At 37.8% G+C, this 13,252-nt stretch overlaps 1 protein-coding gene across 6 annotated transcripts in view; it reads right to left on the bottom strand.

The window, feature by feature from the left end:
• The window catches only part of MIA2 (MIA SH3 domain ER export factor 2), a 110,788-nt gene that overhangs the window by 48,479 nt on the left and 49,057 nt on the right, over positions 1 to 13,252 (bottom strand). For all 6 annotated transcript variants that reach the window (XM_047861317.1, XM_047861314.1, XM_047861318.1 and 3 more), the window contains 4 exons: positions 12,608 to 12,679; positions 8,360 to 8,470; positions 7,647 to 7,718; positions 309 to 413 (listed from right to left, as the gene is read on the bottom strand). In XM_047861317.1, coding sequence (XP_047717273.1) covers positions 309 to 413; positions 7,647 to 7,718; positions 8,360 to 8,470; positions 12,608 to 12,679 — 360 coding nt within the window. The remainder of the gene's footprint in view (positions 1 to 308; positions 414 to 7,646; positions 7,719 to 8,359; positions 8,471 to 12,607; positions 12,680 to 13,252) is intronic.

The raw sequence follows: 13,252 nt of genomic DNA, 5'->3' as shown, positions 1-13,252 counted from the left end.
TCAATCATTCTCATGGATATTCGCTGCCTTCCTTCACTCTGGCTTTAAGGAGTTGGTCCTAAATCCTATTTGCTGTGATTATTAAAATTTGCCCTGGCTCGTTTTCACTACTGGAGGAAAAAGGTAACAGGAGTATACACTTTTGCACCCTATATAAAAGACATATCAAAGGATATTCAGGAGACTGTCCTCCTTTCCTGCTTTCCGGGGAAAGCCTAATCTTGCCCCCAGGATGGGTCAGTCATGAGTATGCTCAGAACATTTATAACTATGTAGTCACAGTTAAAGAGTCCCTACAGAGTACAAACCTGTTTCTGGCTTTCCTGAAGTTGGGAATTTTCACTCAAAGCATCTTTTATAGCTATCTTAAGTCGTTCTTCATTCATTTGAAATATTTTGAAGGTCGTTTTGGCCTAAGTAAAACACAACATATCAAGCTTATAGGAATTAATTTAATATTATAACTCTTTTTTATACATACTCCCTAAAACATGGAATTAAAGTAAAAAAAAAAAAAAACCATGACAATATTAATAGGAAAGACAGTACAGGCTACCAGAAAAAAGGCTACCAGGGTCCAGTCAAGGCTCTGCCACTACCTTGCCATGTGACCTTGGACAAACGATTTAGCCTCTTTTAACCTTTTATGTGCTTTCTAGCAAATTTTGTTAACTTTTTATTATCTGCCTCTTTTTTTTAAATATGAAATTTATTGTCAAATTGGTTTCCATACGACACCCAGTGCTCATCTCAAAAGATGCCCCCCTCAATACCCATCACCCACCCTCCCCTCCCTCCCACCCCCCATCAACCCTCAGTTTGTTCTCAGTTTTTAACAGTCTCTTATGTTTTGGCTCCCTCTCTCTCTAACCTCTTTTTTTTTTTCTTCCCCTCCCCCATGCACTTCTGTTAAGTTTCTCAGGATCCACATAAGAGTGAAACCATATGGTATCTGTCTTTCTCTGTGTGGCTTATTTCACTTAGCATCACACTCTCCAGTTCCATCCACGTTGCTACAAAGGGCCATATTTCATTTTTTCTCATTGCCACGTAATATTCCATTGTGTATATAAACCACAATTTCTTTATCCATTCATCAGTTGATGGACATTTAGGCTCTTTCCATAATTTGGCTATTGTTGAGAGTGCTGCTATGAACATTGGGGTACAAGTGCCCCTATGCATCAGTACTCCTGTATCCCTTGGATAAATTCCTAGCAGTGCTATTGCTGGGTCATAGGGTAGGTCTATTTTTAATTTTCTGAGGAACCTCCACACTGCTTTCCAGAGCGGCTGCACCAATTTGCATTCCCACCAACAGTGCAAGAGGGTTCCCGTTTCTCCACATCCTCTCCAGCATCTATAGTCTCCTGATTTGTTCATTTTGGCCACTCTGACTGGCATGAGGTGATATCTGAGTGTGGTTTTGAGGAGACTATAGATGCTGGAGAGGATGTGGAGAAACGGGAACCCTCTTGCACTGTTGGTGGGAATGCAAACTGGTGCAGCCGCTCTGGAAAGCAGTGTGGAGGTTCCTCAGAAAATTAAAAATAGACCTACCCTATGACCCAGCAATACCACTGCTAGGAATTTATCCAAGGGATACAGGAGTGCTGATGCATAGGTGCACTTGTACCCCAATGTTTATAGCAGCACTCTCAACAATAGCCAAATTATGGAAAGAGCCTAAATGTCCATCAACTGATGAATGGATAAAGAAATTGTGGTTTATATACACAATGGAATACTACGTGGCAATGAGGAAAAATGAGATACGGCCCTTTGTAGCAACGTGGATAGAACTGGAGAGTGTGATGCTAAGTGAAATAAGCCACACAGAGAAAGACAGATACCATATGGTTTCACTCTTATGTGGATCCTGAGAAACTTATCAAAAACCCATGGGGGAGGGGAAGGAAAAAAAAAAAAAAAGAGGTTAGAGTGGGAGAGAGCCAAAGCATAAGAGACTGTTAAAAACTGAGAACAAACTGAGGGTTGATGGGGGGTGGGAGGGAGGGGAGGGTGGGTGATGGGTATTGAGGAGGGCACCTTTTGGGATGAGCACTGGGTGTTGTATGGAAACCAATCTGACAATAAATTTCATATATTAAAAAATAAATAAATAAATATAGTCTCCTGATTTGTTCATTTTAGCCATTCTGACTGGCGTGAGGTGATATCTGAGTGTGGTTTTGATTTGTATTTCCCTGATGAGGAGCGATTTCATGTGCCTGTTGGCCATCTGGATGTCTTCTTTAGAGAAATGTCTATTCATGTTTTCTGCTCATTTCTTCACTACATTATTTGTTTTTCGGGTGTGGAGTTTGGTGAGCGCTTTATAGATTTTGGATACTAGCCCTTTGTCTGATATGTCATTTGCAAATATCTTCTCCCATTCTGTTGGTTGCCTTTTAGTTTTGTTGACTGCTTCCTTTGCAGTGCAGAAGCTTTTATCTTCATGAGGTCCCAATAGTTCATTTTTGCTTTTAACTCCCTTGCCTTTGGGGATGTGTCGAGTAAGAAATTGCTGCGCCTGAGGTCAGAGAGGTTTTCTCCTGCTTTCTCCTCTAGGGTTTTGATGGTTTCCTGTCTCACATTCAGGCCCTTTATCCATTTTGAGTTTGTTTTTGTGAATGGTGTGAGAAAGTGGTCTAGTTTCAACCTTCTGCATGTTGCTGTCCAGTTCTCCCAGCACCATTTGTTAAAGAGACTGTCTTTTTTCCATTGGATATTCTTTCCTGCTTTGTCAAAGATTAGTTGGCTGTACTTTTGTGGGTCTAATTCTGGGGTTTCTATTCAATTCCATTGGTCTATGTGTCTGTCTTTGTGCCAATACCATGCTGCTTGATGATTACAGCTTTGTAGTAGAGGCTAAAGTCTGGGATTGTGGTGCCTCCTGCTTTGGTCTTCTTCTTCAAAATTCCTTTGGCTATTCGAGGCCTTTTGTGGTTCCATACAAATTTTAGGATTGCTTGTTCTAGCTTTGAGAAGAATGCTGGTGCAATTTTGATTGGGATTGTATTGAATGTGTAGATAGCTTTGGGTAGTATTGGCATTTTAACAATATTTATTTTTCCAATCCATGAGCACGGAATGTTTTTCCATTTCTTTATATCTTCTTCAACTTCCTTCATAAGCTTTCTATAGTTTTCAGCATACAGATCTTTTACATCTTTGGATAGGTTTATTCCTAGGTATTTTATGCTTCTTGGTGCACTTGTGAATGGGATCAGTTTCTTTATTTGTCTTTCTGTTGCTCCATTATTAGTGTCTAAGAATGCAACTGATTCCTGTACATTGATTTTGTATCCTGCAACTTTGCTGAATTCATGTATCACTCCTAGCAGACTTTTGGTGGAGTCTATCAAATTTTCCATATATAATACCATGTCATCTGCAAAAAGTGAAAATTGACTTCATCTTTGCCAATTTTGATGCCTTTGATTTCCTTTTGTTGTCTGATTGCTGATGCTAACACTTCCAACACTATGTTAAACAATAGCGGTGAGAGTGGACATCCCTGTCGTGTTCGTGATCTCAGGGAGAAAGCTCTCAGTTTTTCCCCACTGAGGATGATATTAGCTGTGGGCTTTAAATAAATGGCTTTTATGATGTTTAAGTATGTTCCTTCTATCCCGACTTCCTCGAGGGTTTTTACTAAGAAGGGATGCTGAATTTGGTCAAATGCTTTTTCTGCATCGATTGACAGGATCATATGGTTCTTATCTTTTCTTTTATTAATGTGATGTATCACATTGATTGATTTGCAAATGTTGAACCACCCTGCAGCCCAGGAATGAATCCCACTTGATCATGGTGAATAATACTTTTTATATGCTGTTGAATTCAATTTGCAAGTATCTTATTGAGAATTTTTGCATCCATATTCATCAGGGATATTGGCCTGTAGTTCTCTTTTTCTTGCTGGGTCTCTGTCTCGTTTAGGAATCAAAGTAATGCTGGCTTCATAGAATGAGTCTTCATAGAATGAGGGAAGTTTTCCTTCCCTTTCTATTTTTTTGGAACAGTTTGAGAAGGATAGGTATTATCTCTGCTTTAAATGTCTGGTAGAATTCCCCAGGGAAGCCATCTGGTCCTGGGCTCTTATTTTTGGCAGATTTTTGATAACTGATTCAATTTCTTCACTGGTTATGGGTATGTTCAGATTTTCTGTTTCTTCCTCTTTGAGTTTTGGAAGTGTGTGGGTGCTTAGGAATGTGTCCATTTCTTCCAGGTTGTCCAGTTTGTTGGCATATAATTTTTCATAGTATTCCCTGATAATGGCTTGTGTTTCTGAGGGATTGGTTGTAATAATTCCATTTTCATTCATGATTTTATCTATTTGGGTCATCTCCCTTTTCTTTTTGAGAAGCCTGGCTAGAGGTTTATCAATTTTGTTTATTTTTTCAAAAAACCAACTCTTGATTTCATTGATCTGCTCTACAGTTTTTGTAGATCCTATATTGTTTATTTCTGCTCTGATCTTTATTATTTCTCTTCTGCTGCTGGGTTTGGGGTGTCTTTGCTGTTCTGTTTCTATTTCCTTTAGGTGTGCTGTTAGATTTTGTATTTGGAATTTTTCTTGTTTCTTGAGATAGGCCTGGGTTGCAATGTAGTTTCCTCTCAGGACTGCCTTCGCTGTATCCCAAAGCATTTGGATTGTTGTATTTTCATTTTCATTTGTTTCCATATATTTTTAAATTTCTTCTAATTGCCTGGTTGACCCATTCATTCTTTAGTAGTGTGTTCTTTAACCTCCATGCTTTTGGAGGTTTTCCAGACTTTTTCCTGCGGTTGATTTCAAGCTTCATAGCATTGTGGTCTAAAAATGTGCATGGTATGATCTCAATTCTTTTATACTTATGAAGGGCTGTTTTTTGACTCAGTATGTGATCTATCTTGGAGAATGCTCCATGTGCACTCGAGAAGAAAGTATATTCTGTTGCTTTGGGATGCAGAGTTCTAAATATATCTGTCAAGTCCATCTGATCCAATGTATCATTCAGGGCCCTTGTTTCTTTATTGATCCTGTGTCTAGATGATGTATCCAATGTTGTAAGTGGAGTATTAAAGTCCACATTCTTATCAATAAGGTTGCTTATGTTTGTGATTAATTGTTTTATATATTTGGGGCTCCCATATTCGGCACACAGACATTTATCATTGTTAGCTCTTCCTGATGGATAGACCCTGTAATTATTATATAATGCCCTTCTTCATCTCTTGTTACAGCCTTTAATTTAAAGTCTAGTTTGTCTGATATGAGTATGGCTACTCCAGCTTTCTCTTGACTTCCAGTAGCATGATAGACAGTTCTCCATTCCCTCACTTTCAATATGAAGGTGTCCTCAGGTCTAAAATGAGTCTCTTGTAGACAACAATAGATGGATCTTGTTTTTTTATCCATTCTGATACCCTATGTCTTCTGGTTGGAGCATTTAGTCCTTTTGCATTCAGTGTTATTATTGAAAGATATGGGTTTAGAGTCTGTGATGTCTGTAGGTTTCATGCTTGTAGTGATGTCTCTGGTATTTTGTGGTCCTTGCAACATTTCACTCACAGAATCCCCCTTAGGATCTCTTGTAGGGCTGGTTTAGTGGTGATAAATTCCTTCAGTTTGTGTTTGGGAAGACCTTTATCTCTCCTTCTATTCTAAATGACAGACTTGCTGGATAAAGGATTCTCAGCCGCAATTTTTTCTGTTTATCACATTGAAGATTTCCTGCCATTCCTTTCTGGCCTGCGAAGTTTCAGTAGATAGGTCTGTCATTAATCTTATCGGTCTCCCTTTATATGTTAGAGCATGTTTATCCCTCGCTGCTTTGAGAAATTTCTCTTTATCCTTGTATTTTGCCAGTTTCACTATGATATGTCGTGCAGAAGATAGATTCAAGTTACATCTGAAGGGAGTTCTCTGTGCCTCTTGGGTTTCAATGCCTTTTTCCTTTCCCAGATCAGGGAAGTTCTCAGCTATGATTTGTTCAAGTACACCTTCAGCCCCTTTCTCTCTCTTCCTCCTCTGGAATCCCTATTATATGGATATTTTGCGTTTCATCACATCACTTAGTTCTCTAATTCTCCCCTCATACTCCTGGATTTTTTTATCTTTTTCTCAGCTTCCTCTTTTTCCATAATTTTATCTTCTAATTCACCTATTCTCTCCTCTTCAATCCGAGCTATGGTCGCCTCCATTTTATTTTGCACCTCATTTATAGCAAATTTTTAGCTCCTCCTGTTTCTTAGTCCCTTGATCTCTGTAGCAACAGATTCTCTGCTGTCCTCTATACTTTTTTCAAGCCCAGAGATTAATTTTATGACTATTATTTTAAATTCATGTTCCATTATATTGCTTAAATCATTTTTGATCAATTCGTTAGCTGTCGCTACTTCCTGGAGTTTCTTTTGAGGACCATTGTTCCGTTCCATCATCTTGGGTAGTCCTTGAGGTAGCTCCAAACTGCAGGGCACCTCCCCTGTGCTGTCCGGAGAAAGTTGTTGGTGGGCGGAGCCACAGTCAGACCCGATGTCTGCCCCCAGGCCGCGGCTGGGGCCACAGTCAGACTGGTGTGTACCTTATCTTCCCCTCGTCCAGGGGCAGGACCCACTGTGGAGTGGTGTGGCCCCTGTCTGGGCTGCCTGCATACTGCCAGGCTTGTGGTGCTGGTTTGATGGGATCTGGCATATTAGCCGGGGTGGATCCACAAGGTGCACAGGGTGGGAGGGGCAGGCTTAGCTCGCTTTGCAGTTGTTGTCCCCTGTGGGAGGGGCCCTGCAGCACCAGGAGGGAGGCAGACCCAATGGAGGGATGGATCCACAGAAGCACAGGGTTGGGAGTTTGCACTGTGCAAGCAAGTTCGGTGATGGGAACTGTTTCCCTTTGGAATTTCGGCTGGGGGATGGGAGAGGGAGATGGCGCTTCCCAGAGCTTTTGTTCCCCAACCGAGCTGAACTCTGTCTTCCAGGGCTCAGCAACTCTCTCTCCCGGCATTGTCCTGCCCTCCCTGCTCTCTGAGAGCAGAGCTGTTGACTATTAACATTCCAGATGTTATGTCCCGCTGGCTGTCAGAACTCACTCTGTCCAGCCCCTCTGCTTTTGCAAGCCAGACTCGGGAGCTCTGCCTTGCCGGACGGACTCCCCCTCCACTGCCCCGACTCCCTCTTGCCAGTCCATGTAGCACGCACTGCCTCTCCGACCTTCCTACCCTCTCCCTGGGCCTCTAGTCTACGCTTGGCTCCAGAGAGTCCGTTCTGCCAGTCTTCTGGCGGTTTTCTGGGTTATTTAGGCAGATGTGGGTGGAATCTAAGTGGTCAGCATGACCTACTACGCAGCATCCTCCTACGCTGCCATCTTCCTTGTCTATCTATTATCTGCCTCTCTTAACAGAATTTAAACTTATTGAGAGCTTTTCTATTTTATCCACTAATGGTAAGTGCCAAGCACTTTCAACGGTGGTACACAGCAAGAGCTCAATAAATACTTGTCAAATAAAATAAAATGAAGTTTCCTAAAGTACCTTCAATAAAAGAACTATATCTACGACACCTATATCTCAAATTCTAGTATTATATCTTTTTCTTGAATCATAAAATAATAAAATTAAAATGATTTTCAAAAGCAACAGACCTTCTAGACTAATTCAACTTACTTCAGCCACTTGTGATTTGAGAGATTTTGATTCATCCTCTAGAGACTGTATCCTTTTTGAAGTATCCACCATCTGGAAAGACAGTATCAATCTATAAACAAGTATTCACTAAATTTTTTTGGTTTCCAAGAGGCCATATATCTTAGATATATTGTTATCCTAACACTTTCACTCAAAAAATGCGGACTTAAAATTAAGAAAACTCGTCAGCCATATGCTTAAAGGGATTTTATATGAAAGTTAGACAACAGTAATTCATTTCATGTTTACTCTTCATAACATTTAAGTTCTATAGGCTCAAGATAAATCCCCTAACATCACATCTTACTAAATAATCTCACACACATCTAGATCTTCCTTACTACAGATTTTAAAATAACAAATAAAGGAAAGTTAAAATGTTTTCAAAATGACTTATGAACAATAAAAAAATCTACTAAGTATGTGATAATTCAACTTTATTTATGTAAGCTACTTCCATAGTACACATAGAAAATTTCTGTAAGAATATGCAAGAAACTTAACATGGTAACGGTAACCTGTAACAAATAAAAAAGCTACTGGATCTGGAAATTTTTACTCTCCCCTTAACAGCCTTCTGTATTTTTTTGGATTTTTTACAGTACATATAATACTTTAACTGATACCTATTAAGTTTTTTAAACTCAATAAATTTCCTTTTCCTGCAGTCTCCTCAAACACAAATACCTTACCAATTCATCTTGTTCAGAATGCTTAGATTTCTCTTCTTTTAATTGGTTTTCCAGAAAAAGTATTTCATCCTCAAGTTCAGATTTAGAGCTGTTCAGCTTTTCATAGACTGCCTAAAAGAGAAAGCCAACTTTGTAAGACAGACATAGGATTTTTTGGTTATGATAAAGCAGATGAGTATAATCAAATACATATATTTCAAATTAAATAAATTTCATTTACATATTAGTTCATTTTTATAATATTTAAATAACAGCAATACTAGCAGAGGTCAGCAAACTTTTTCTATAAAAAGCCAGTGAGTAAATATTTTAGGCCTGTAGGCCATGTAGTCTCGGTCCCAACAACCCAACTCTGAGCATGTAGTGAGAAAGCAAAGACATTATGTAAATAAATGAGCATAACTGTGTTCCAATAACATTTATTTACAGGGGCACCTGGGTGACTCAGTCGGTTAAGTGTCCGACTCTTGATTTCAGGTCAGGTCATGATTTCATGGTCGTGAGATGGAGCCCCATGTCAGGCTACACACTGGGCATGGAGCCTGCTTAAGATTCTCTCTCCCTCCCCCTCTGCCACTCGTGCACTTGCATGTACTCTCTCTCTCTAAAAAAAAAAAAATTTTTTTAATTTTATTTACAAAAAAGTAGAGAAACCAAACAATCTGATTAAAAATGGCAGAGGACCTACATAGACATTTTTCCAAAGAGGACACGTAGGTGGCCAACAAAGAAATGAAAAGATCCCCAACATCACTGATCATAAGGGAAATGCAAATCAAAACTACAATGAGGTATCATCTCACACCTGTAAAAATGGCTAAAATCAAAAAGACAAAAAATAACAAGTGTTGGCAAGGATATGGAGAAAAAGGAACCCTTGTGCACTGTTGCTGGGAATGTAAACTGGTACAGCCACTGTGGAAAACGGTACGGAGATGTCTCAAAAAGTTAAAAGCAGAAATACTATATGATCCAATAATTCTACTGCTGAGTATTTATTCAAAGAAAACTAAAACACTAATTCAAAAAGATATACACACCCATATGTTTATTGCACCCTTATTTACAATAGCCAAAATATGGAAGCAACATTAAGTGTCCATCAACGGATGAATGAATAAAGAAGATGTGGTATATATACAAAATGGAGTATCATATAACCATAAAAAAGGAAGAGACCTTGCCATTTGTGACAATGTAAATGGACCTAGAGATATTATGCTAAGTGGAATAAGTCACACTGAAAAAGACTAATACCAAATGATTTCATTCATATGTGGAATCTAAAAAACAAAACAGGGGTGCCTGGGTGGCTCGGTCGGTTGAGCGTCCGACTTCGGCTCAGGTCATGATCTCACGGTCCGTGAGTTCGAGCCCCGCGTCAGGCTCTGGGCTGATGGCTCAGAGCCTGGAGCCTGTTTCGGATTCTGTGTCTCCCTCTCTCTCTGCTCCTCCCCTGTTCATGCTCTGTCTCTCTCTGTCTCAAAAATAAATAAACGTTGAAAAAAAAAATAAAAAATAAAAAACAAAACAAATAAACAAAAAGCAGAATCAGATCTATAAAATCGGAGAACAGACTGATGGTTGCCACAGGAAAGGCAGTGGGGAGATAAGCAAAATGGGTGAAAGGGAGTAGGAGATACAGATTTACAGTTATGGAATGAATAAATCATGGCAATAAGAGGTATAACGCAGAAAATATAGTCGAGACTGTAATAGCATTGTAAGGTGACAGATGGTAGTTGCACCTGTGATGAGCATAGCATTAAAGTATAGTGATACTGAATCACCATGTTGTAACATTTGTGTCAACTACACTCAAATAAAAAAATTAAAAAACAAAAATAAAACAGAACAGGTGCAGAACCCAGAATATACTTTGCCAACCTCTGCTCTAAAGCATTATAAAGGAAAAAATGAGAAGTCTGATTTAATATAATTAAAGATATAATAAAAAATAAACTAAAAAATTAATCAAGATTGCTTCATAGTAATATTCTGAATTGAATTATGACATATTTTCTGGGACTTTTTAATTTTAAATGATTAACCACTGAATTATTCCAATTTGATTTTAAACACTGTAACAAACATACCTCTGATATTTGTGATCCTTCAACAAACTTGTTTTAAAAAAAAAAACCAAAAGATTCAAAGAATTTAATGGAAGCCAAGAAAAAAGAAAGAACAAGTACATACTATATTATAGTAGTTAAAACACTTATTTCTATATATTTTCCCAAATTTGGTTACTTGATTATATGAATTCCCAGATTTGAGTCAAAATTAGTCTATTGTTTCGATTTTATCTACCAATTCAACCATGAAATTTTTGTAATTCTATCACATATAGTTTATGCTCAATTACATTTACCAATTTTAAAAATAAACACTACATGGTTCTTCAAATTACTAAAATCAGACAAAAACTTCCAAAATGTTCATTTTAATTTTACTGCTAGATCATGTAAATTCAATGCCTTAAAAATAAATTGGTGTGTTTTATTTTACCCACAATACTACCACACTTGAATAAATGCTTTTGCTGTCCAGTTTTTGGTCTTCTGTTAGCCGGCTAAATTCCTTATACAGTTCCTTTTTTTTTTTTAATCAAACTGGTAAGTTACTACTGGAACAGTAGTTAAAACAGGTCAATAAATAAAATAATTTCAACATGTTCTTGAGGATATCAATAGGTAACAAATGAAGAAGGAAAAGATTAAGAAATATACTTCATTTGGAATTCTATTCATAACTTCCTTTGGACTCTACTAGTTAATTCTGAAACATGACCTATAGACTTTTTTAGTTTTTATTTTAATTCCAGTGAGTTAACATCCACTGTTATACTTAGAGACTTTCTGATGATTTTGGACATCAGTGATTCATAACAGCCAAGCTGCACTAACTAAATATGTACACTAAAGGTACTAAGTCCATTGTTTTCTACTTTATGTTAGTATGCTTTTTACAACACTTCCAACTGTAACCAGTAATAAGACACTCCTATTATTTACCTTAATTTGTTGCAGCTTAGCTAAATGACAAATTTTTAGTATTTCCCTTCTTACTACTGGCCAAATCATACCTGGCTCAGGAGAGCTGACTATACATATCTCTTCCAAACTCCACATTCAGTAACATCATGTTGGTACCTTGAAACTGGGAATATTTACACAATCGAACCCAGCAAATGCTACAAATAAGGACTCTGGCTTTTCAGAGAGACAGCTGTTAAACATTTACCAGAACATCACTGCTTAAAGCTTTGGTCTAGGGGGCCCTGAGTGCCTTAGTCAGTTTAGCATCCAGCTCAACTCTTGACTTGGGCTAGGTCAGGATCTCACGATTTGTGGGTTCAAGACTCATGTCTCTGCGCTGACAATGCAGAGCCTGCTTGGGATTCAATCTCTCCCTTCTCTCTGCCCCTCCCCTGCTCGCATATCCTCTCTCTCTCAAAAATTCCTCTCTCTCTCAAAAATAAACATTAAAAAAAAAAAGACAAAAAAACTTTGGCCTAATTCTAGTCAGCTCTTGATATACTGGGAATGAAGTAAAGGCAAGTACTACCATAATTTACATAATTTATTGCCAGCTACTCCTAAATTTATGAAAACAAATCCTTTTTTCCTTTCTAGAGAAAACTGGGTCAAAAAAAGGGATGGTTACCTTAATACATTTCTCAAGAAGGAAGAATAAAGAGCTTGTATATGGCCTTAGATTCTAGTAAACTGGTAAACTGAATATGCCTCACTCAAAACAAGTTAGCAAGAGAGCTCAAATTTTTAAATATTTTATTAAAAATTTATAAAATTAAATATTTATAAAATATTTAATTAATAGTTTAAAATATTTTATACTAATGTTCTATTTCTTATAGTTAATGTTTTATTTAAGTTTTAACATCTAGAAATGCTCTTACACATTTAACATAGTTTTGAGAAGATACACTGTTCTTGAAATTTGTTATTCAGTAAGAATCTTTCTCCCAGCTTTTTTTTTTAATGTTTATTTATTTATTTTAAAGAGAGAGAGAGAGCATGCATATGCAAGCAGAGGAAGGGCAGACAGAAGGAGAGAATCCCAAGCAAGCTCCCTACTGACATAGCAGAGCTCGATGCAGGGCTCAGACTCACGAACCATCAAGTCATGGCCTGAGCCAAAATCAAGAGTCGGCAGCTTAACTGACTGAGGCACCCAGGTGCCCCACCCCCATCTTTTATAATTATATGTATTATTTGTTTTTACCTCCAAACTTTGCGCTTCTGTTGACTCCTTCTCAAAGCTGGCATCCTTCAAAGATGATTCTAAGCCTTCATACTGAAAGAAAGCAACACTGTAAGGAAAAGCTCTATAAATTTTATTCCATATTTATCTGAATAGGCATCTAAGAAGCAGACAAAATCCACTTCCACGTGTATGTTAAATTTACTTCAATTTACTTAGCTTTAAGTTCTTCAAATATGACCACTATAATAGAGGCTGGGCAGCTAACACACTGGCTTGAACAACAAATGACAGAACTTCACCCTTAAAACTAAGAGAACTGTCCCAAGTCCCTATTCACTGAAGAGAAACTAACTCAAACTGGCCATCAAAATTTTCACTTGTAGTTCAAATCATACAACAAATAAAGTAGGCAATGTTAAATCTTTAAAGGTGCAAAATAAGGAAAATGAAACATACAATGAGATAAGATTTGGCAAAATGCACTTATTTCAATGCTTTTAAAAAAAGGTGATTAAATAGAAGATTAGGCTATTTGGACCAACCTTCCACACTAAGAACAAAAGATGGTCGAAAACAAAACACAACAAAACAAAAACAACAGGACATGTCTGAAGGCCTTGGAGAGAAAACCAAATAGTGAGAATTTATGATAGAACAGGGTAT

The sequence above is a fragment of the Prionailurus viverrinus genome, chromosome B3 (assembly GCF_022837055.1).
Source record: "Prionailurus viverrinus isolate Anna chromosome B3, UM_Priviv_1.0, whole genome shotgun sequence".
NCBI lineage: Eukaryota > Metazoa > Chordata > Mammalia > Carnivora > Felidae > Prionailurus > Prionailurus viverrinus.
The sequence above is the reverse complement of the archived record's forward strand: the minus strand, read 5'-3'. Positions and strand labels throughout refer to the sequence as shown.